The sequence below is a fragment of the Plectropomus leopardus genome, chromosome 5, assembly GCF_008729295.1.
Source record: "Plectropomus leopardus isolate mb chromosome 5, YSFRI_Pleo_2.0, whole genome shotgun sequence".
NCBI lineage: Eukaryota > Metazoa > Chordata > Actinopteri > Perciformes > Serranidae > Plectropomus > Plectropomus leopardus.
In genome coordinates, this window is record NC_056467.1 from 6,801,625 (window position 1) to 6,826,475 (window position 24,851).

A 24,851-nucleotide genomic window follows, 5' to 3' on the forward strand; every position below is an offset into this window, starting at 1 on the left:
AAACTAAGACTTCACCCTCTACTGCCATCTGTTGGCTGTATCTCTGCTATCATAAAGGATGTATAGAAGTATAGGGGCAGTGATGTTTACATTGTTTGAAACAGATGTATCTATTTCTGTATGTAAAGGGAGTACAAATGAGCCATTGATGTCTGTATATGATGGATAGCTGTCTCCTGGGTGAAACTCGTGACACGTGATTACAGTTGTCAGACTGTTGCAGTAAGGTTTGGGCAACAAAGCTACTTGGTTAGGTTTATAATGTTTTGGGTTACATAATGTGTTGTAAGTACATAACCTGAGGGATGCAAGATACTGACATTATGTTAAAACAGCTCTGACTTTGGTTTCACACAGGACACAAACACTGGTCTCCTGGCTGAAAGTCTGTGTTTGTTTGATTCACTCACCCTTCAACAACTTTCTTGGTCTTTGTACTACGTTAGCTGCTTTTATTGTGAAATATTGCTGCAGAAGGATTTACATTGGAACTAAATCAAAGCTCAATGCGTTGCATGGAGATGCCAATGGGCAACTTTAGTGTCTCTATCACATGCTATGGGCTGTGACAAAGTGTCGGTTTTTGGCCTGGTAATGAGAACAGGCTGGCCTTAACCCAGTGGTTCCTAACCTGTGGTTCCTAACCTGGCAATCAGGACACTGTGAGGGACCCCAGGATCCATCTATCTGAGGGTCCACCAGTTAATTTGAAATATTTCCAGCTTTTATTTGTTTTCTCACCACACTTTGGTTGAACTGTTCTCAACTTGGGCACAGGTAAACTTAGCTTTTTTTTAAGGGTCAAAAAGGTTGGGAACGTTTGCCTTAACCCTACAAAGTCCCAGATATAACCCTGTAAAGTTAATAAATAAGCAATAGATATCACCACCTTGAAAATGTGAATATCAAAAAGCGCAAATCATTATGAAGTGAACCTATGATAGTGGAGCTGTGAATGTTTCTTTTGCTGCACTGCAAGTTTGCCACTTTTTTTAATGTTATTATTGACTAAAATTCTCCCTCTTTTTTGTGTCATTATATGCCGCAATACAAAAAAGAAACATTGAGAGAAAGTTGAGGCTATAAAGAAGTCACTCTACTTTCTCCCGAGTCAGTATTTTGTGTCTTCGTGGATGAACACCTGTGTGACATTGTGTGAGTGCAGCTGTCAGTCACTCAGAAGTGGACACCTGCTATACTTTTATTTCATTACAGCTGCTGGAGAAAGCCTTTGATTTTCCTCCTCTAGGTCAGTGTCCTCTGCTGTCTGGAATCATACTGAGGGGAGAGAGGAGAGAGAGCAAGGGAGCAACTAAAGTGAATTTAAGTTTGTTCATTGCTAAACTAAATGTTCAAAACTTTGTAGACCTGGCCAAAGTTAAAAAAAATATTCAAGTTACTAAGGTAAATTACAATTTTTGCATTATGGATAATTGGGCTATACACTTGATCACATGCATGCATTGCAAAAAAAGCTATTTAAAATGATATGCATCTGTCAATTTATGTTACTTTGCATCTATACATAGATATTATGTATATTGTGAAGCAAATACCCCTAAAATGATAACAGAACATAACACAATTTATCTGCTGCCTGGTGACTCAGTAAATACAGGAGTTTTGAATTTTAGTTGCATTTTTTACAGCTTTAATGAACGATGTAGACAGTACATAAAGTATCTTGGTGCTATCATTGCCTATCAGATGATTTATTTTGTTGTTTTTTTAAAGCATTGAACACTGGTGTAGCACACAATACCTTACAACAGGAGGGAGCAGTGAGGATATTCATCCAGAGAACTGAGACATTTTGGAGTATTGAGGGGAGAATAAATACTTGACACTAAAATCTCATGGACAATCAGACTTAATCTACATATCTAGGATATTAAATATAGATTTCACAATAAGTAAAGATTGCTAAGACAGAAAAAAAGTTTTAAAAAAGACATGGATGGAATAGACCCATGAATATTTCACTGTAAATTACTCATTTTATTGTGTTCCTGGTTAGATGGCCAGTTGAGTTCTTCAGTTGTACTAAACGCTGTGACTTCTGGCTTTGGACAGAGTTGACTGGGAATTGGTGTATTACACAAATCCTGGTGGTGTGAGAAAACAAACAAACAAAAGAAAAATGTAGTAGAGGCAGTAAGCATTAGGGATTTTGCATAAGTAGAAAACATTTGGCTACAGCAAAAGAAAAAAAGCCCCCTGCTGTTTTTAATGTTGTTGCTTTAAGTGCCTCTTTGTGGTTAACACTTACTGCAACATATTCACAGAAATTGATTCTCTCTACATGAATAAGTACATACTTCATATATGAGTAATTTTACAGGTTTTTTTTTTTACAGTAAATTCACTGTAGTTGTAATTGTTGTCTGTCTATCTGTTCTTTTACACTCAACTGGCGATGGTTTCATTGTCATATTTAACCACCCAAGCATCGACGTCTTAACAATGACTCATTGTGTTGCTTAATTTTTGACATTTGGTCTTATCAAACTCCTGCTCATTGACTGAAAGTTGTAGTCTCCAGTGATGCTCATCAAAATCTGCTCAACAGTGTGTCATCTTATGGGTGACGTTTTCAGCTTAATTTTTCCCTCCACGTTGGTTTTGGTGTTAAGCTATACTAACACCCATTATGTATCACCTGTGTTACTTATAGTAACAGTCATTAAACACCCAGACAGCTGCAACTTCTGAGGTTTTCAAAACAGGTGCTTGCCGCTATAATACCATTTTAGCATTTTGTGTTACATTTTCGTACGTCTTCTACAGATGTTTGGGTTTGATCTCGGCACAAATGAGGTGGTTTGCTGTGAGGGATATTTAATGTCAGATACAGGATCTGTGTTGAAGACCTTTGATGCTCCTGCAATTATCTGCCCACCTAAAGGGTTTGAAAATTCAATTTTTTTGTTCATTGAAGATCACATATCAGGCAGTTCGTTACATCTATGGAGGAATAACTCACCTACAGAATAGTGTACATAAGCTATTTAAGTGTTCAGGTGCTGTTCAGTGATTTAAATTTTGGCACTTGAGGGAGGATTATTTTAAACATTTGGTTATGATTCTAGTTCACACCATCTTCCTATTCCTAATTAATTGTATTTAATTAATGGAATTGTATGTGGCTTTTGCCTGAATATTTCCAGATGAGTTACAGTAGGTAGACTGCATGTGAATTGTCTTTCACAGATACAGTGACCTTTCATGTTGCAAATGAAGAGCTTCATCTCTGTCAGTCTGAAAGGACAGACTGCATTGTTGATGTAGAACACAACAAATAACAGTGTAGTCAAAGGTGGACCGAGCAGGAAATACATGTAAAAATAGGGTTGTCTCACAGTTGGCAGTGGCACAATACTTGATAAGCAACATTTACTGTGATTTATTTAAAGGTCATCCGTGTAGGATTTAGGGGGATATATGGGCAGAAATGGAATATATTATATAAAGTATGTTTTCTTCTGCAGGAGACCAGCTAAACTGGAGAACATCCTTCCAAACAATCCTGTCAGAGAGAAGGTTCAGATGGCGGCATGATCACGTGCTGGCCCAGCTGGCCGATGGATTGGCCATTTTTATATACAGTCTATGGTCTATATAGATTTCAAAAGTAGGACAACTAACAGTGCTCCAAAGGGAAGTACACCAAAGTAAATTTGAAAACAAATAATCTTGCTTTAGGTGATAATGTGACAAAGTATTGTGGGTATAATTGAAATACACAAGCAGTAACAAATTTTAGACTGTGTCCTAGTTTTAACTAAAGTCAAAATGACTTTATAATCACGTTAAGCATCAGCAACCTACAGTAAAGCGTTGCCAATACATACCTCATGACTGCATCTCAGCACTGACAAGACAGTGTGACATTATTGATCCCTTGTGGTCAGTGCAACAGCAGATTCAGCTGCTTAACAGAACAATCAAATAATTGGACACAGATTAGCATACTGGGCCGTTTGCATGAGTAGCAGCTACTTTAGGCTGGGTCAGTCTGCAGTCAACTGCTGGCCAATCTGCTGCAATTGCAGATGGATTGTTTTCAAAGCCAGTCCCACACACACACACACACACTCTCACTCTGTTTCTTTAGCTCCCACCGCCCCGGCATCAGCTTGATTTGGCTCTTGGGGATTTAAGTGTTCAGATTTGTTTGTTTTTTTTTCATTCAGACAACCCCATTCATTTGTTACAGAAATATGTTGCTGTATTTCTCTCTTAAAGGACTTATTGTTCCCAATGTGGGGTTTGATTTGAAGGGATTTGCCATTTGATGTTTAAATGTTGATGCTGTAAACCTTTTCATTTGTAGAAATGGATGAAAATCTCCAAGTAAATAGGATGGCATAATATGTGCTTGCAGGTGAAGTGTCATGGTTAGGTGTTGGGCCTGTGGGAGCTGTCAGAACAGCTCCATTGCTTCTTGGCATAGATTCTCCAAATCTTTCAAGCTTATTTGATATAATTCTACTTAATATAATAGAAGTCGATGAAAACCAGCAAATATTCACATTTTAGAAGCAGATGAGGCCTGGATATTTTTTGGCTTGATAGGTTGACAGTAACAGTGCATATTGTATCTTCATGGTGCTGGTCCTGATCGTTACTTGGAATGGGTGGAGTTTGAACTGGAAGTTGGTATGGCTTAAACTCATATAAAAGTATATGCCTCTATCTGAATTGGATGCTCATTTCATCCAAGTACTCGGCTCCAACCCCAGCATCTAGCAGGGAGTTTGCAGAACTGAAACTTCTCCCATAAGCCAAGCATAGAACGTGGCCAAAGCAAATATGTGAATGGCCCTATCTAGGAGAGCTGACCAGAGTACTCAGTACAGATAATGTATTTTTTATGTGTACAAGTATTATCTCAGTGAAATGTGTCAATATCCATACTCCTAATGAAGGAAAACCCTAATTTGGGTAGTTGTGTACAATCTCTTACCATATCAATATGATTCCTATGTTCAGCCCCAACAAAACATACCAAAACACTTCTTTGAACAGAGACTGTGGTGCATTATTGTGTTACGCAGGTGCACTGCTTTTTAATATGGCAGGGTTTACTTCAGTACTTCAAGGGCCTTTTTTTGCACGGGAAACATAAATTTTGAAAAAAGTGTGAAATAGAAACCAAAAACTTCAATGAGTAAATATCTACTTGACATGTATTTTTATACAACTCACTGCTGATTGAGTAATCCCTCTTACACACATACCAAACCAGAGATAATGTACCTAAAATCTTGTTGCATACCGTTTTTCCAACATGGTCTCACTCCTAAGTCGTCACATGGTGGCGGTTGGTTCCTGACCTTCCATGTCAACCGAGGACATTTTAGGTATCCTTGCTGCGTCAACCCATGACGTTATGAGTTGGAATTGAGAACAGGTTGGGTAACCACGTAATAAGGAGTGCAGATGTGCTTATAGTGTGGATGGGTGAATCCCAAGTCCGAAGTCCAGAGTCTGCGTCCCATGTGGATGTGTGTGTTTGTGTGTGTTTTCTACACCTCACCATCTGCCTCTTTTGTCTAAACTTTACCATACATGACTTTGGTGGCTAATCCCAACCATTGTGACACTCCACGCTGTTGTGTGAGCAAAGGGGCCGTTCGGTGTCATCCCACCACACATGCATTTGTTGACATCACTGTAGCGGCAGCCTGGAACGCCATAGGGTTGATGTGGAAGGTCACTGACCGACTGTCACCCTGTGTCAAGTTTGTAGTGAGACTATGTTAGTTTTGTACCATTTCAAGGAGACATGTTGTTTAATCCAGCAACTGTAGAAACATGCTGCACAACATGATGTTTTGAGATTGAACATGCTCAAGATTTAAAATGACAACTTCTAGTTTGGTCACACCCATTTCCACTTTAAACCACATCCACTTCCAAATTATATTCTGCCAATTATTGCATTTGCTCCCCCTACTATCTAGAGCCAGTGTTTGGTTTGTCTGCTCTGGGCTTCTGTAGAAACAACATGGTGGACTCTGCGGGAGAGGACCTGCTCTGGATGTAGATATAAACATGATTCTTAGTTTCAGGTGATCGTGAGCAATGACAACATAGCCACAAACATTATTTAGGCTACCATTATATACAGTATATACTACATATGCCAATAGATGTCCCTAAATCCTACACACTAGACCTTTTAATGGCAAACCAATTATTAAAACAGGTTCCTTTCCTTATCCTAATCAATTGACTAATCATTTCCTCTCTAATCTGGTAATTTGTGAGAACCATAGCATATAATTTGCATCGTTTTCACACTCATCAAATGATTTTCAACTTGTGTATTCAGGTTGTTCCTTTAATTGTTCAACTTTTTGTTAATTTGAAGCTTGGAAGTGGGATCTCAGACAACTTTGTAAAAGTCAGTCTGCTCCCTTGAGCATGACACTTATCTCCTAGTTATTCCAGTGAAGTCACCCAGCAAGGGACCATGAACTGGCAGCTGTATGAATGTGCATAGCTGTAAAAAAGTAAAGCAGGCCAGTGCTGAGAAAGACCATGCGTGCTCAGCAGAACCCTGCATTATTACAGCGTCTGTGTCACGCGCTCCGTTATAGAGCATGATGACACATAGCGATGATGTAGTACAGCTAAGTAACGGTGCTAGATTTCCCTGTGTGGCAACAGCGACCACCGGGAAGGCTGTGGCTCAGGTTAATGATTTCCCCTCAGTGAACTGGATGTGGAATAATCCTGTAAGAGGGAAGAATAGCAGAGTACAACCCCTCAGGACTCTTCCTCCTCCTCCACTCCTCCACTCCTCCATCCATCCCTCTCTCCCTGTCTATCCTCCTGCTCTCCATCCCTCCCTCCATCCTCATTGTCTGTAGCATCTGCTGGTGCTCGCCAGTGTCAGAGCGGGGGTGGGGACTTTTCTGACACCACAGTGTGTGTGTGTGTGTGTGTATTATGAAAGACAAATACAGAGTGTGGGTGTTTGCATGAGCATGCGCCTGCAAACCTCACTTTAATGGTTATAAATGTAGTTGTGGGGATAATGCATGCCCGCTCATTAAACCAGACTGTGCAAATGTGGGCACAGAAGGAGAAAAAAAGCAGAGGGAAAGAAAGGCAGTTTTGCCTTGTCTGCCACACCCGGCCCTCTTGCTTTCTCCTCCTACCTTCATCCTTTTCTCTCCCTCCATCTCTCTCTCTCATACACACACTCCTCCTCCTCCTCTGCTCTTCTAGTCTATCTGCTGGTGTTTCCATGAGAACAGAGCGCGCTGGGTATGGGGGGGTGGGTGGGTTGCGGGTGACGTGTCCTAAGAGCACAGTGTGTGTGCGTGTGTGTGTGTGTGTGTGTGTGTGTGTGTGTGTGCGTGTGTGTGTGTGCATGCATGCGATCATCACTGCTCTCTTTCACACGTCTGTCCTGGCAAGAGATGTTCCCGGCTGTGCCAGAAAACATGCTTTTGGCATCGCCGTGGCAATTTGGACGCAAAGCCCACAGGCTCATATCACTGATCAGAGATCCAGAGAGTGTATAACACAGTCTGAGAGGGAGCCTGAGCAATCAGAGGAGGCGACTTCCATTTGGAAGAAAAAAGACACCTCCCTATGTGGAACGGGAGGGGGTAAAACAGAGGGTTAGTTTTGGGAGGGAAAAAAAAGCAGAATAAAAAAAAATGTATTAGAGCGAAAAATTGGAGGTATCCAGTCAGTCATTAAACAAGAGCCTTTTTAGGGTGGGGCCGCAGCTTTTGCTTGAGCCAGGCTGGAAGAGAAGAGGAGGAGAAAGAGGAGGGGGATAGTGTGAAGAGAGGAGGGGAGGAAAGAGGGATGGATGGAGGGAGAGAGGGGAAGGGAGGGGTTTAAAGGGTGGGCTTGTAGTCATTGTCAGGCAGCAAGTAAGAGAGGGAGAGAGAGAGAGAGAGAGTGAGGTGCACCCAGGCAGACCGACTGAAGAGCGTGTGTGTGCAAACTGGGATGAGTAAATGCACTGGGCGGCTTAGCTGTTGATACAGCCATAGTGCGAGCGAGCGAGAGAGAGAGTGTGTGTGTGCAAGAAAGCGAGAGAGTGAGAGAGCGCGAGCGCGCGAGCGAGAGAGAGAGGGTGAGAGAGAAGAAGTGAAAGGGAGGAAAAAAAGGGAAGAAAGAAGCAGAGAAGAAAAAGGGAGGATACAACAACTACAACTATGCTGTGCTGCATAAGAAGAACCAAACCGGTAAACTGCTCTGATTTGCTTTTATCAATATTTCTTTTACAAATGATCAACTCTGAACTTTGGGACTGTTGGTTGGTAGTCAGATCCGGGTGCTTGAGGAGAGAATAGAGCAAAAATGTTGGTGTAATTTGCTTAGACTCGGGGCCTGGCGTGTCTTTATAGAAGTCTATCCACAGAGCCCAGACACGCCTAGTTAATGTGATTATCCCGCATGAATGGATGTTGCCACAATGCCTCCTCAGACCTCACACTGTACTTGCAGAGAGGCATAAGACTGTAACTCGATCTCGGTCAGCCCGGCATCCCCTCATATTGATCATGCACTTGAAAAAAAATAGTGATAGATTATTGGAAGGCACTTGGTAGATTCTGTATTGTCTCTGAAACACTCCCTGATTTGTTCAGGAGCTCCACCATCAAATCCACCATTGTTAATGAAGATTCATAGTAATTAAACCAACCTGTGTGCTTTTAATTCAGCCTAAAATGGGTATCTTAGTGTCTTTTGTACTTCTGTTATCTTGAGCAAAAATGGGTGACACAGGAAAGTAAATTTCCACAGAGAGGAAAAAAAGGGTGGGGTACGGATTGAGAGAGCAGCACCATCATGTCAGTGGCCTCAGGGGAATACAATGGGAATAAATGAGACTAAATGGATTATCACAGCCCTCCAGCTTTATAAGTGGATGCTGTCAATTGAGGGTACTATGAAGTGTGCACTCATTTAAAGGGTGTGAAAGGCTGGCGTTGGGTAGTTTGTAAAAACCCATGGCTGTTCTCTGTGGCAGTTAAAAAAAAGAAGGTGTTGCATGGAAGCGGGTGGGTCTGGACAGTGATGAAGAAGGTAGCATGTGCTTGTAACTCAGCAGCTATCATGGTGGTTTTGTGTGTGTGATCACGGCTGCTTTCCGGCAGCTATCTCAAACCGATTGTGATTTTATCAGACTCAGAGCACATTGGATTCCAGTGATTGCTTCTTAAACGTTAGCCGGGATGAGTCATATTGGCTCTGGCAGGGAGGAGAGAGAGAAAGGAAGCAAGGCTTGCCAGTTGAGAGACATGCGGGAAGAGCTGGGAGAGAACAAGCAGCGGGGTGGGAGTGGAGCTGGTGCACATGGAGGTAGATGGGGGAAGAGATGCAAGAGGAGGTAGAGAGCAGAGGGAACCTGGTGGGGGAAAAGAGGTGAAAAAATACAGGGAGGGAGGTTGCAAGGTATGGGGGAAGGTAGGGAGAGGCAGCAAAGCAGAAAGGAATAGAGGGAACTTGCTATGATAGGCAGGGAATGTGGTGGTGACAGAGCAAGGGATGATGGTTTGAGGGAGGTGAGCAGGCACAAAGGTGGGAACGATCAAAAGAAAGGAAACCGGCATGCTGAACACTGCAGCCATGTGGGTGAGGCGCCGGCTTTTTCTTACCATCGCTGCCTCAATCGTGTGCGCCTCACCACGGGGGAAAATATCCTCCCGGCCTACAAGCACTTATCCTCCTGCCTCCTGCTTTTGAGGAGCACAGGCATAAATTAATCCGGACAGTCTAGGCAGTCGTCATGGATGGATGAGCAAAGAGCACCGTTTGCCGCTTTAAACATGGCAGGATTGCTGAGGGTGCTGCCATTGTGGAGTGTTAAGTGCTGTTGCAACATCTTCACCATGGGAGTGGCTAGCAGCACTTCATTTGAGTGCTGTCGATAGTCCCAGCCCTTTGCTAAATCTTTAGTTTTATGCAGTTTTAGAACCAAATTCTCCATCAGAGAAGATGCTTCTTGTCCTCACTTAAAGGTTTAGATCAAGTTTTTCCAGGACCATCTTGAACTCAGGTCTTCATCCATCACCAGGCCTACCCCAAGCTGCCATTTACCCCATAAACTAATACTTCATCCCTTGCCCTTGCCCTAGCCCTAACCCTAACTTTCCATGCATTCAATGCTTCTCTTCAGCCAAAGCAGCAGCCACAGCAATTATTTCAAATTCCTACTTCCACTATGTTCAGCCCTAGTCCCTTTTCTCCATCCCCTCTCCACTTACCCCTCTCCTCAGCACCACTGTCCCTCTCCCCATCCTCACCCCATCCCCTATGAGATCAGTGGCGATTGTGGAGCCTTTGTTCAGGCAGAGAGTCAGTGTAATTGAATTAAAGGCTGCTCCAGAGGATGTAATGACGCTGGCATATGGCCGCTTATTAGTTGCCGCGGAGCATCTTTTCCCGGGCCGTCGTAAAAAGAAACAGTGCATCCTTTAACATCGCTCATCAATTCACCGTCAAAGGAGAGAGAGAGAGGGGAGAGAGAAAGAGAAAGAGAAAGAGAAAGAGAGAGAGAGAGAGAGAGAGAGAGAGAGAGAGAGAGAGGGATGGCGAGGGGGGCCGTGGCAGTCACCACCTGAGCCCCCCTCTCCTCATCTGCAGGAGATAGCTGGCTAAAAGGGTGTGGTGCTCCGCTGTGTCTGTATGCGTGTGTGAGAGGGAGAATGAGTGGGTAGCAGTTTGCTCACTGAGAAAGAGAGTGAAAGACGACAGAAAGAAGGAGAGGGAGATATTCAGCAGACAGCAGCTCATCTTGGCTCTTTAGTGTCTGGATGGTTCCTTGCAGAAAGGCAGTCAGCCATTGAAATCAGGCTCGGCTTTTCAGGAGAAAGGTGTCATTGCAGGAAGTGTACGTGCCACTGGCAAGGTGGCTAATGTTACCTTGCTGCTTGCTTTGGAACTGTTGTATGAGAAATGTTTGGGGAGTTCATTTTTTTATGTAAAATAGCAGATGTACTATATGTTTAAGCACTTACACATATCTTCAATAATTACATATTAAAGTGACTTGGGTTACATCATTTCAGCCGCTGCACCTGTTGGGTTTGTGATAAAAGGGCCTCTGCAAATCTCCACCATTATAAATGCAAATATTACCATAGATATATCTCTCCCCTCTTGCTAGCGGCATTCGATCCAAACAGCGAGGTGAAAAGGGAGTCTCCCGCTTGAATGGATCAGAATAAAAAAAAAACATGATTATATGCACGCCTGGTGTATGCATTAGCGTGAGCTGTGGTTCTGTGGTAAATCAACCAGCATAAACCCCACTGCTCCGCTATGTCTTCCCCTGCCCACCCCCTCCTCCTGAAACAAGTCCCTAATGGCACTGGCAATGAGGCAATGGGAAGGTGGCGGATTGTTACTGTGTGTCACCATTGGGGGATGGTGTGTGTGTGTGTGTGTGTGTGTGTGTGTGGTTATGGATCTGTCGGTAAAGCCATTGACTCTGGGGTGTGGTTCTCACGACAGCCGGTGCCCACCCAAGGACAGACACAGACAGGGAGAGGCTGCAGCTGATAGGCAAAGCTGTAATAGACACATCCAGCCGCCAGACTGAACATATTTAAGAATCTTTAAGAGAAATTAACCTGTGAGCTATTGTACTGTACATTTAGGTTCTGAGCGTGAAGATTGGTGTAATTATTTGTCACCTACACATAGCCTAGTATAGTGTCCTACAGCAGGCTGTTAATGCTCCTGTAGCTTTTATAATTGCATGATTGCATAATTCGTTTTACAGTCGTGCAAGAAAATCACCTTTATATTGCAAACATTTTTTGCTGGGTAATAAAAACAGTTTTAAGTGGTTAATGTAATGTATCTATGGCAACCAGAAAGACCAAAGAGGAAACACTGCGGGGTAATTGTAAGAAGTCATTTGATTAACCTGATAATGCAAATATGTTGCTTCTTTGCAAATTAATCTGATTAAACGGTCGTGGAGTCTTGGTGTGCAGGCAAAGGGAGTGCACCTTGTGGCGCGTCGTACCTTTGGGAGGGTGCTGCCGTATTTATGAATGAAAATGTGTGCCGCACAGACACCAAGTGCAATAGTGCCTGCAGGAGGCTACGTGACCAGGGTTCAGTTAACAGTCAAGAGGCAATTCTTAAAGGATTTGCAATAATGTTTCTGTTTGGACAATACAAGATTTTAATGCAGCAACAATTTCGGTCATTGAACACTTGTATAACAGAGCATAATTGCTTTAATATGGTAGCTCAGTGAATCTTATGGCCCACGGAAAGAGACTACAGAAAATCACAGCGCAGCACTTTTGAATGTGATGCACAGACAGATATCAATAATTCAAATGATGACGCTATAATTGTGGTCAAACTATGATGGTGGTCTTTCTTTCCTGTCTTCATATGAGATCACCTGGCACTCTGCTATGTTATTACATTTGCGCCCAGATCTCTGAGGTGAATGACATACCCTCCGTTCCAACAATGATGTCATACCACCATATTCCCAAACACCCTCTTTCTCTCTGTGTGTCTGACTCACTGTATGCAGCCGGTAAGTAATTCTATTTAGAGTTAAGTGCTTAGGTCAAATTTTTGGCAATTGTAAGCACCCATGAGATCAGACATTGTAAAAGCGCAATAAGTCACCAGAGACCTACATATTATTAAGAGCAGAGGGTGTGCCGGTGGTGCTTTGGCTTTCTCAATGCTGTCTATCTTTTCTAATAGCAGGAAACTTGCAGAAGTTCATTTCAAGACTTAACAGCTGTTGTTAAGTGAACAGCATTGGCTCATTTTTTAAAATGCATAACATAGGAGCAGTATAAATAAAGTTGCTGAAAATCTACTATCCCTCTCACAACCAATAGTATCAGGGTGTTTTTCTTAAATATTGCATTGCACAAAATTGCTTTGGAAAGATGGTGTATATTAAGAATTGCAGGAAGGCCCTTGGCAGGATTTACACCCTGAACCCTGGGAATGGCATGTGAATAAAGTTGGAGGAGGTGAATATACCAACACAGCTGCACCTTGGCCTCCCTGCTCCAATATTGGACTGACACACTGACCCTGAAGAAGACATGTTGGTTTAGGGCCTCTGGCTCTTAAATCATGTCGCACAGATGCAATTCCTCGCACAGGCAGCTGTTTAAGTCAAACCTCATATTCAACATTATGACCCTATTAGAGACAGTGGGTTATCAAGAGATACACTGATGGAGAGTCACATCTTGATACCATTTCCACCCAAATTCACTGACTTTACAGAAGAAGCTCAGTGACACACACCACCAGCAATGATACAGATAACCCCTTTCGCCCCCCCCCCCGCCGGCCCTACACCGCACCCTACCGCATCACACACAACCCCTCCTTAACCATGCCGATTGCTCCGCCTGATTTACGAGTTCCTATTGGCCCGCTCCCCTGAGGGGTCAGGTGCACTGCCAATCAGGGTGACATATAGTCTTTCATAGCACCAACCAGCAGACAGCGCCGTGATGAGTTAGCACTCTGGTTGTCAAGGTAACCTTTGATGGTTGGGAGGGGTATGGCAGTGAATGCTGAGGAGATTCTCGCAGGCAGCTCGTTCCCTAGCAGCCAGTTATGGAGACGTAGAAAGCTACTGTACCTAGAGGAAGAGATCATCTCATTATTTTGTATAGAGAGCCTCAATTTTGAATGCTCATATTTTACTGCCTACAATTTTGAAGATGTCATTAGCGGTGAATCCAGGCAGTGGACATTAATGAATACCAGGGAGAGGTACTGCATTTAGGTTTAATTATTCACCAAATCCATTTCAGCACCATTTTCAAGAGGACAATAATCAACCTCGTGTCTGGATTGAATAATAACCGCAATAAATGCCAAGAGTCATTTGTAGTGCCCAGATCCCACTGTATCCGATTTATTATGTGGAGACAATCGACCCACACACACATCTGTTATTCTCATTATTCACAGTGGAACCAAATCTCCTCTTTGCAGCACATAAAATGATCAGATTCTACAAATCCATTATTGTCTTGAATGTATCACTGGATCCTGACAAAGACTTTATACCTAACAAAAGGACAAAAAAAAAACAACAAAAAAAAAACACACATTCTGGACTTTTCACATCTTAATCATTTGGCTAACTGATGCTGCGCTGCCTGCATGCTCTTTGACAGTTTGTGTTTTGCTTCATGTTGCTTATTCACATTCATTTAAGGTGCACTTTTAAAGCTTTTGATTGGTTGAATTTTGTCTATAGAGAGTACTTTACCTTGATTTCTTTGCCTATTCATTTTGAATGTACTGATTCATTTTGTTTGCCACTTTCAGTGCTCATCATTCATTCCTTTATTTGATTTGGTTTCTTTTTATTAGATTTATATGACTCATAGCACAACCCACTATTTGATGGACAGCTATGGATCCAGTTACAGAAGGTAATATCATGGAACCCCTTTCAATATTACATTGTGTACTTTCCTATTCCTAACCCTGTTCCTCATTCAGTCCTACATCTTTACTCAATTTTAAACCAGTCCTGAAACCCTAACCCAACTTTTCCCAGTCTATAATTCTCTAGTAATGGCTATAAATACATAAACTCATAAATTTACTCATAAAGCCTCTCTCATAGAAGATACTTTTGTCTTTTTCTGACTTCTGACCTTTCAGCTCATGACATTTTGTACCTTTTTTGCCAGCATGATATTTTCGGATGATCATCATCAAGCTACATAACCCCAAATAGAGGGATTCTTTTCAAATTTAAGCATCACAACTAGTACATTATCTTGCTGGTTTCCAGTGGACCTGCTTGATCACTCTCAGTAGATGTTAACTTGCTGGTTTTTCTCTTGGTACCAGGTGGAGAAGAATGATGAGGCGGACCAGAAGATTGAACAGGATGGCACCACCAACAAACCTGAGGACAAGGCCCACAAGGCTGCCACCAAAATACAGGCCAGCTTCCGTGGACACATAACTCGGAAAAAGATGAAAGATGGAGAGGAAGAGAAGGAGGGAGACAGTCCTGCTGCTGCAGAGGAGGCAACAGAGGGAGGAGAGGAGGTAAAGAAAGCAGAGGGAGAGGAGGCACCTGCAAAGGAGGAGGAAGCTGCAGGAGAGGAGGCCAAGAAGGAGGAGGAGACAAGCCAAGCCAAAAGCCCAGTGGCGGACAAGCCAGCTAACTCTCCGGCAGCTGCTGCTGCCTCTCCTGTAGGCGCTGCAACGTCTCCTGTAGCAGCAGCACCGGCTGCTGCCTCTCCCATGGCTGCCACGGCGCCCTCTGAGCCCCAGAAAGAGGAGCCAAAGGTGGAGGAGAAAGCTGAGGAAAAGCCCAAAGAAGTGGAAGCCCCAGCGGTAGCCAAGACTCCCACCATGGCCACAGCTGAGGAGAAGAAGGAGGAGAGTGAAGAAAAAAAGGAGGAGGCCAGACAAGCCGATGTGCCTGCTGCTGTCAGCCCGACAGCTGAGAAGGAGGAGCCTAACCAAACAAAAGATAAACAAGGTACATACTATGTGGGGGCCAAGTGGATAGTAAATCGGTTGCATGATGGGCCCATGCCAATTACCACACAAGTGGGTTTACCTGTGGGCCCCAGATAAGATGCCCATTTTGGGATCATACCTACTTGGTACCAGGTATCCTTTGCCTAAGCAATTTGGGTTAACTTATCCATGCTGGCAATTTGCATGGGGTCATTATGGAACCAGTGGACAATTCCATATAGGGCACATTTTTCAGCACATTTACTACCAACAGGGACCCCACATACAAATGTTTGTTACGTTAGGTAGGCTCTCGAAATCTCTAAATTGGAACACTTGGTGTGCACGTTTGCAAGGGCACTGAGTTCAGAGACAAAAATATTTCCAGACACAACAATTAAAAAGCAATTACTTACTGTAAAAAACTAATAAGGAATAGGTAAGCTTTCCCGTTGTGTGCTTGGCAGGAGCGGCAGGAAATAACTGCTTGTTGAGTCTTTGGGATTTAAAGATCTTTGGCAGTGCTCCACCATTCACTGGTTAACACAGAGACACAGCTCAATATTAGATTAGACAGCCTTGTATCTCAGCCGCTGCAAGATGGAAACTCCATACTGATGAGGCGGAGATTGGGATAGAAATGCAGTGTTTTAAATGATGTGTGGCTAGGTTATGATGTTGTGCAATAGGCATGGGAACGATCAGAGTTATTGTTAAGGAGCCACATTGTTTTGTTTGTAATGAGAAAGCATCATGTTTCGTCGGTCATAAAGGTTCATGAACCTCTCAGATGGGTTCATATGAGTTTCATGACATCAGGGCCATTGCATTGACGTGGAAGCTACAGTCATTTATTGAAATCTAACACAATTTTGGTGAAAATGGATAGCCCCATTACATTACAGCAGGTAGAAAATATTTCATAGGATCTTTGCTGTCTAGTCCTTCAACGACAGCTAATAGACATGAAAATAAACTACCATTTGACATCCAATTATGGTGGAAACATATAGAGGAAACTGGAAGGCTATGAAATTACATTATAACATTGAAACAACAAAATCTTGACATGAACTCATATTTCTGGTCCAAGGACTCTCAGACTGGGTCAGACAGGTAGTTAATGGAGCATGCTCAGTCTGGAGTAGGTGGGGGTGTGAAGTGGGAAACACACACACACCAACTGGAGAACTACACGGAAACTAGGTCACCTAGGCAGCACTGTCTCCCTGTTGTCATAGCTACCACCTCAATGGGATAGCTGCCCTGTATGGAGCAGAGTGGGGATAACAGGTGCTCTGATTTCAATGAATGATTAATGATCCCTACTGGTCACGATCTGCACCGGGGAAGCCTGTCACAAACAAACACTGCTTGACAAAGAACTGCTAATTAAGAATACACTGATGGCCGCAACCTGCTTTACCAACTGCTAATTAATATTCATAACTAAGTCACTTGGTTAAGGTTTGTCAGCACACTGACCAGAAGGACGCCAGGTACTCTGAGCTGACTGAATGATTTATGAGGGTTTGATCCAGATTATCCCCCAAGGATAGGCTGTGTCACTGGCTTCACTTAGTTACACCTGACCAAGTTGCTAACTGTCACAGCATGATGACATTGCAGTGCACATTCACACATTATAATAAACTTTATTCATGTAGCTCCTTTTATACACCAAAGGCCTAGTGTGTAGGATTTAATAGCATCTAGCAAGTAAGGCTGTGAAACTAAAACTTCTACTCAATGCCTAGTAGGTAGGGGAATTATGATTTTTTCATTCATTCATTCATTTTCTGTAACTGCTTGTCCTGGCAAGGACAGGTCGCCAGACTATCGCAGGGCCAACACGTATAGACAGACAACCTTTCACGCTTACAGTCACACCTAAGGGCAATTTAGAGTCACCAATCAACCTGACCTGCATCTCTTTGGAATGGAGGAAGCCAGAGACACTATGATTTTTTAAATGTTAAAATTTTAAAATTCCATAATATGACTGGCCCTTTCTAGAGCCGTTATTATTCATGTCCACTCTGTGCTACTGTAAAAAACAGCTTAGCAGACTCTGTGGAAGAGAACCCTCTCTATATAGATATAATCAGCTCATTCTAAGGTAACAAAAACAAGTGAATTCTTATTTTCATGTGATTATACACTAATGAAAACATAGGTATGATTATTTATTCCATTTATGTTGATAGATGCTCCTAAATCCTACATACTGGACTTTCTAATGCAGCTCAAAGTTAAAATCATAAGAAATAAAAAAAAACAACACAACAACAACAGGGAAATATATAATGGTGAATGAGAACAACATAAATATCAACAATGATCATTACAATAACCACTTTTACCATCATCTGCATTAGTAGTTGTCTAAGATTGAGCAGCGTTTGACTTCTAAGGGACAGAGAATATGACAGTTTGGATCTTAAACTACAGAAAGCAGCTTCACCACAGATCTTTAGTGTTTGGTGAGCAGCAGAGAGTGTGTGAATCTCAGGAATCTACCAGGGGCATATATTTCCATTATATCATATCACATTCTCATGAGAAAGTCTATCCATATATTTATAGACAGGTACAATAATCTTGAAGTTTAACCAACAACTAACTGAGAGCCAGTGCAGAGTCAAGAGTGGTGGGATCTCTTTTCTTTCAACCAGTGAAAACTCTGACAGCAGCATTATGTGTGAGGGTACTTGAAATAAAAGCATGCATAAGCTTCTGTGATAAAACTTATATGCAGAAGGAAAGTTAGATCAGAGTTGACAGTAACACGCAGATTTTTGCCTTAGGTGGAAAGTGCTGGAAAAGTGTAGCAAAGAGCATTTTTTTCCCTCTGCACCTTTGTACCAATGTAAAGAACATCTATTTTGTTGTGACATTTAGTTTGAGGACATTTTGGGACATCTGTAAATTAATGAGATGTCACTTTCAAATAAGTAAATAGGGCTCAGTATCAACATGTTTAGTGAACTAAGTGCCATCTGCATAGCAGTGAAAATCAGTGCAAACACTGGGGGTCAGCATAGCATTATGCTGAACCTGAACGATAACATAGACAAAGAAATGTAGCGGATCCAGAGCAATGCCTTGTGGCTCTCCTAATGGGAGGCCCCTTTTTTTCAATTGAGAGAAAAAGGCTTATGTTAAAAACAAATCCAGGAATGGCTCAGTCTGAGGTGTTGAAAACAAACTGATTATTATTTCCAGGCAATTAGAAACTAATAAAAACATAGTTATGAATATTATATTCCATTCATGCGAATGAATGCCCCCAAATCCTACACACTGGACCTTTAAATGCAAGCCTTTAAGTGTAGACAAGTTAGAATATTTAAAACACAGTAAAACAAAATGAAACAAAACAAAACATCCAACCAAACAAACAAAACAAAAAAACAACAGAGAAACAAAAAATATATCAGAACAGCATGAACAACAGCAGCGATCACTACTATAACCACTTACCATCATCTGCTCAGTGATTGTAGTCACATACGATTGAGCAGCAATGTTGGAAAAAATAGATAAGGTAAGCAGGCGACCATCAGGTGATGGCTGATGCCAGCCCCAGTGCTTTATTCCACTTTAGCTCAACTTGATATTGGAGTTACAAGTTTCACAAACTATGTGTCATGCTCTCATTAACATTGTTTACTAAAAACATCAGGGAAAACCGTGGGCAAGATTGGCACACCAAAACAAAGATCAGCACAGTTTGGGTGTTTGTTTTCCCATCTCCAGCTCTCATGTGCAAATGCATCAGCAGAACTAAACCAGCATTTTTAGTAACCATCATTGGTGTAGATAACTGAGGTGCCACTGTTGACAAAATACCAGAAATGATGGGCTTTGGCTCTCTGAATTGGGTGAAATTGTATTTGCATCATGCAGTTCACTGGCTGCAGAGAAATGACATTCTCAAGTCTGTCATACTGGCTAACAAGCTAATTACCTCTTACCTGGAACATCATGATGTCTTGTCACACACACACTTACACATTAGTGCAAGCACTGACACAGACATGATCGCCCCACTTCTGTGCCTTTCTCTCTGCCTCAGCCTCACACACACTCACTCACATACACACACGCCTACACACATGCACTCCATCACCCCAATCTCCAATGCAATGATGTCATTCTTTGATGTCTCCTCCTTCTATTATAAGAGTATGAGGTCATTGTTGTATGAGATCACCGCTCTCAGGGCACTTGGATAAAAGGCTCGGTCAGAAACAATAAAATGAAGGTCCCAAAATCATTGTAGCCCTGAAAGTGTATGACATAGTCTTATCAGGAAATGTAATAACTAAATAATAATAATAATAATAATAATAATAATAAATAATAATAATAATAATAATGTATTAGCAGCAAACAAGCATTCAGCACCTGGATTAAAAAAAGCACAATAGAATAAATAAAGAGAATATAAATCAGCATGGCAATATTATGCAACGAATTTGATTAGTAATGGCTTTGTGATGTATCATGGATTGTTATTCAGCAGTATTCACCTCTTAGTAAGCCACCACTAGATGTTGTTACAGAGCAGTACACTGTGGCATCACGCAGTATTCGATGTGACAGGCTGAGATGCTGCTGTTAGCGTTGTGATGTCAGTTCAAATGTTTCATGCGTCCATTAGGAGCACTCTCCTTCTTTATTATTTACACAGCCAAAGTTGGAATTCAGACATTAGGTTGCGTCTTCTGACTGACTTGTTCTCAGTTTTAGTAGAGTTGACATCATGTGCGCAACACAGAATTACACAGTGTCCTTTGTGTATTTTTTACCAACATTTTCATGATTTTTGAATGTTACCTTATGCTTTTTTATACAGAGACCCTTCTGATGTGCAATATTTAAAACATCAAAAGTAGCAGCTGATATGTGAAATCTTTGATGCTCAGTATCTCAGAAGCCCCAGATAGGGCTTTATTATCCCAACCCCACAATGTAATACCTCCTCTCCACAGGCTAATTTTCTCCCTTCCTCTCTCCTCTCCCCAACCTACCTTTTATCTATCATGTCCCCCTTCTTTCAACCTGCCCATCTCATTTTCCTCCTCTCGCTTTGCCTTTTTTTTTCTCTGTCTTTACCCTTCAACCTTCTAGATGCTGCAGAGGAGTCTAAAGAAGAGGAGGCCACCCCGGCAGATGCAGCAGCGGAGGGTACCGAGTCCAAGGATGACTAAGGCATAGTCTAACCTTAAAGAAAGCAGAATTAAGAGTATGAAGAATAACACAAAAACAAAAATCTAAAAAGGTTGCTCTTTGCCTTCCCAATGTGAAGGCAGTCCGTTTCTATTTGTTTGTCATTTTTTGTGTGGCAATGATTTTCTCATGTTGGGGGAGTTTCCAGCGTTAAGTTTTTTGGCTCAAGCTAACACTATGAGGAAGTGGTGATGGTGATGATGATGATGTTGATGATGATGATTATGGAAATTGATTGCTACCTTGATGATGAAGATGTTGATGATGATGATGATGATGATTATGATGATGAGGTGGAGGAGGAGGAGGAGCAGGAGGATTTGATTTGATCTTCACTATGTATTGTAAGTGAATCTCTAGTGGAATCAACATGCCCAACTGGATGTTAACACATTTAAATTGCATTGTGAATGCACCATACTTTATTTGCATTGCAATGCACTTTCTTGAAACACATTTTGCAAATAAAATCTGTACTTCTGCAAATGCACGCACAAAAACAAGCTGGTTATGAAATGCAACTCGAGTTTTCAATGCAGTACAAGTGTATTGAAAACACAGCAAATAGTTAATGTATACACATACACATCGGATGGAGAATAGAATGTATAACTAAATGTGTGACATTTCCAGTTGGGCAGCTTTATCCTGAATCCAAAAACCACATATAGGACAAGACTATTACTCTCTCTCTATTCTGCTTGAGTCATTCAAGCTTGGTTTACACCCCTTTTACAAACTCCCTGTCTACTCACATTTATAATAAAGGACCTGTTGCCATTTAAATGACATGAGCATATAATAACTTTAGAAGTCAGCTATAGTATAATGTATTAGCAGCAAACAAGCATTCAGTACTGGATTAAAAAAAGCACAATAGAATAAATAAAGAGAATATAAATCAGCATGGCAATATTATGCAACGAATTTGATTAGTAATGGCTTTGTGATGTATCATGGATTGTTATTCAGCAGTATTCACCTCTTAGTAAGCCACCACTAGATGTTGTTACAGAGCAGTACACTGTGGGCATCACGCAGTATTCGATGTGACAGGCTGAGATGCTGCTGTTAGCGTTGTGATGTCAGTTCAAATGTTTCATGCGTCCATTAGGAGCACTCTCCTTCTTTATTATTTACACAGCCAAAGTTGGAATTCAGACATTAGGTTGCGTCTTCTGACTGACTTGTTCTCAGTTTTAGTAGAGTTGACATCATGTGCGCAACACAGAATTACACAGTGTCCTTTGTGTATTTTTTACCAACATTTTCATGATTTTTGAATGTTACCTTATGCTTTTTTATACAGAGACCCTTCTGATGTGCAATATTTAAAACATCAAAAGTAGCAGCTGATATGTGAAATCTTTGATGCTCAGTATCTCAGAAGCCCCAGATAGGGCTTTATTATCCCAACCCCACAATGTAATACCTCCTCTCCACAGGCTAATTTTCTCCCTTCCTCTCTCCTCTCCCCAACCTACCTTTTATCTATCATGTCCCCCTTCTTTCAACCTGCCCATCTCATTTTCCTCCTCTCGCTTTGCCTTTTTTTTCTCTGTCTTTACCCTTCAACCTTCTAGATGCTGCAGAGGAGTCTAAAGAAGAGGAGGCCACCCCGGCAGATGCAGCAGCGGAGGGTACCGAGTCCAAGGATGACTAAGGCATAGTCTAACCTTAAAGAAAGCAGAATTAAGAGTATGAAGAATAACACAAAAACAAAAATCTAAAAAGGTTGCTCTTTGCCTTCCCAATGTGAAGGCAGTCCGTTTCTATTTGTTTGTCATTTTTTGTGTGGCAATGATTTTCTCATGTTGGGGGAGTTTCCAGCGTTAAGTTTTTTGGCTCAAGCTAACACTATGAGGAAGTGGTGATGGTGATGATGATGATGTTGATGATGATGATTATGGAAATTGATTGCTACCTTGATGATGAAGATGTTGATGATGATGATGATGATGATTATGATGATGAGGTGGAGGAGGAGGAGGAGCAGGAGGATTTGATTTGATCTTCACTATGTATTGTAAGTGAATCTCTAGTGGAATCAACATGCCCAACTGGATGTTAACACATTTAAATTGCATTGTGAATGCACCATACTTTATTTGCATTGCAATGCACTTTCTTGAAACACATTTTGCAAATAAAATCTGTACTTCTGCAAATGCACGCACAAAAACAAGCTGGTTATGAAATGCAACTCGAGTTTTCAATGCAGTACAAGTGTATTGAAAACACAGCAAATAGTTAATGTATACACATACACATCGGATGGAGAATAGAATGTATAACTAAATGTGTGACATTTCCAGTTGGGCAGCTTTATCCTGAATCCAAAAACCACATATAGGACAAGACTATTACTCTCTCTCTATTCTGCTTGAGTCATTCAAGCTTGGTTTACACCCCTTTTACAAACTCCCTGTCTACTCACATTTATAATAAAGGACCTGTTGCCATTTAAATGACATGAGCATATAATAACTTTAGAAGTCAGCTATAGTATTGATTTAACTGGCTCTTACATGACGATTTGTGTTCTGCCAACCAAACGTGAGAACAGTAGCATGAACCATCGAACCAGATGCATGATGGGAACTCTCCCTCTGAGAGGAACTTTTTCGCAGTCACAAAAACTTAAGAGGTGTGGCGGCTTCTTTTTGATGTCTTTGGTGTTGTTATGACAGTTTATATGAATTGGAAAAATACTCTTGCACTGATGTTACGCAAAAAAAGGTAAAAAGAAAAATCAAACAAACGAGCAAACAAAAAATACTTTTCCCATGTTCCAGTGAGTGCAATGTCCAGTTTCAACTTATCAAGGAGTTCAATCTTGTGAAAAAAAAACATATGAAAAAAATAAAAAATGGTTTCAATGTCTGTTTTCAAAATAAAGCAAATGTGCCAATTACTATCATAAAGTGTGGAGTTTGTTTTAAGCTGTGTTTAAAGTTGCCGTTTCTTTAGATGGTATAATACATGCAGGCAAGACTGATCAAATGATTTGGCAATAAAAAGGAATATGTGATTTTCCAAAAATCCAAAAGGTTTTTTTTTACATCAGAGGTTGATATCGTGCGGAAGACTTTCTGAAAAGCCTCTGCCTTTAAGTAGTTACTAAGGGATGATAGCAAATAATTTGCAAAACCCTAGGAAGCACTACTTTATTCTTATTTTTCAATAGCTTGGGCAACACCTCACTTGCATGTGATGCAACATGCACATTAGCATCTTTGCTTCTGAGTTCTTAACATCGTTTTGATCTTAGTGGGGAGAATATATAAACATGGCTGTAACTTAGTAGGCAGCGTGGGTCGTCCACTTCTCAGAGGGTCAGCGAATCCATCCCTGGCACCTCCAGTCTGCATTTTGAGGTATCCTTTGGCAAGATACTGAACCCAAAATTGCTCCCTTTGGCTGTTCCATGGGTGTCTAAATGTGCATGAATAATTGATTAGCAGGTGGCACCTTGTATTGTAGTCTCAAACAACTATAAAAGCACAATACAAGTGTAAGTCCATTTACCATATGTTTACATGAAACATGAGATTCCTGTTTATACCCAGATTAGATAAAATAGATTTAGACTGACTTTACTGTCCACCAAACACACACACACACACACACACACACACACACGCCCCCCCCCCAAAAAAGTCATAAAACATAAAATGGAGAAAAAAAAATTCAGAAGTCCAAATAAGGCATTAACTCGCCACAATTTGCCAATTTCTAGCTAAGAACAAACCAGGATACTAGTGCACACTGTCTTACATCTTAACCCTATATATCAGAGAACTATATTCTGGTGAAGATCCTGAAGACTGGACGCAGGACATCATGCAAGAGAATATCTTCTTCTGTCAAGAAAGCATGGTCCAGTTAAAAAAAAAACACAATCTCATTAATTAAGCTGGTTTTCTAAACAGGGAACCCTGGAATGAGGATATCTCCCAAAAGTTTCTTTCATTGCCCTCTCCCCTGTGAGTCATAATCTCTCCCAGGCTTTTCTACTAATTTACTACTTTCAGTTTCTTTGCCAAACCCCCTCTGTTTGACATCGTCAATATACAGGTCAAAACAAGAGGCTATAAAAAAGTTTCCTTGGGGAATCATTGCCCCCCAGTCATATTTTG

At 41.4% G+C, this 24,851-nt stretch overlaps 1 protein-coding gene across 1 annotated transcript; it reads left to right on the forward strand.

The window, feature by feature from the left end:
- The first annotated feature begins 8,114 nt into the window (after positions 1–8,114).
- On the forward strand, positions 8,115–20,960 carry gap43 (growth associated protein 43). Its single transcript, XM_042486081.1, has 3 exons — positions 8,115–8,216; positions 14,854–15,496; positions 20,614–20,960. Exons 1-3 carry the CDS (start codon positions 8,187–8,189, stop codon positions 20,691–20,693), a joined length of 753 nt encoding a protein of 250 aa, XP_042342015.1. The 5' UTR covers positions 8,115–8,186; the 3' UTR covers positions 20,694–20,960.
- Positions 20,961–24,851: the final 3,891 nt, after the last annotated feature.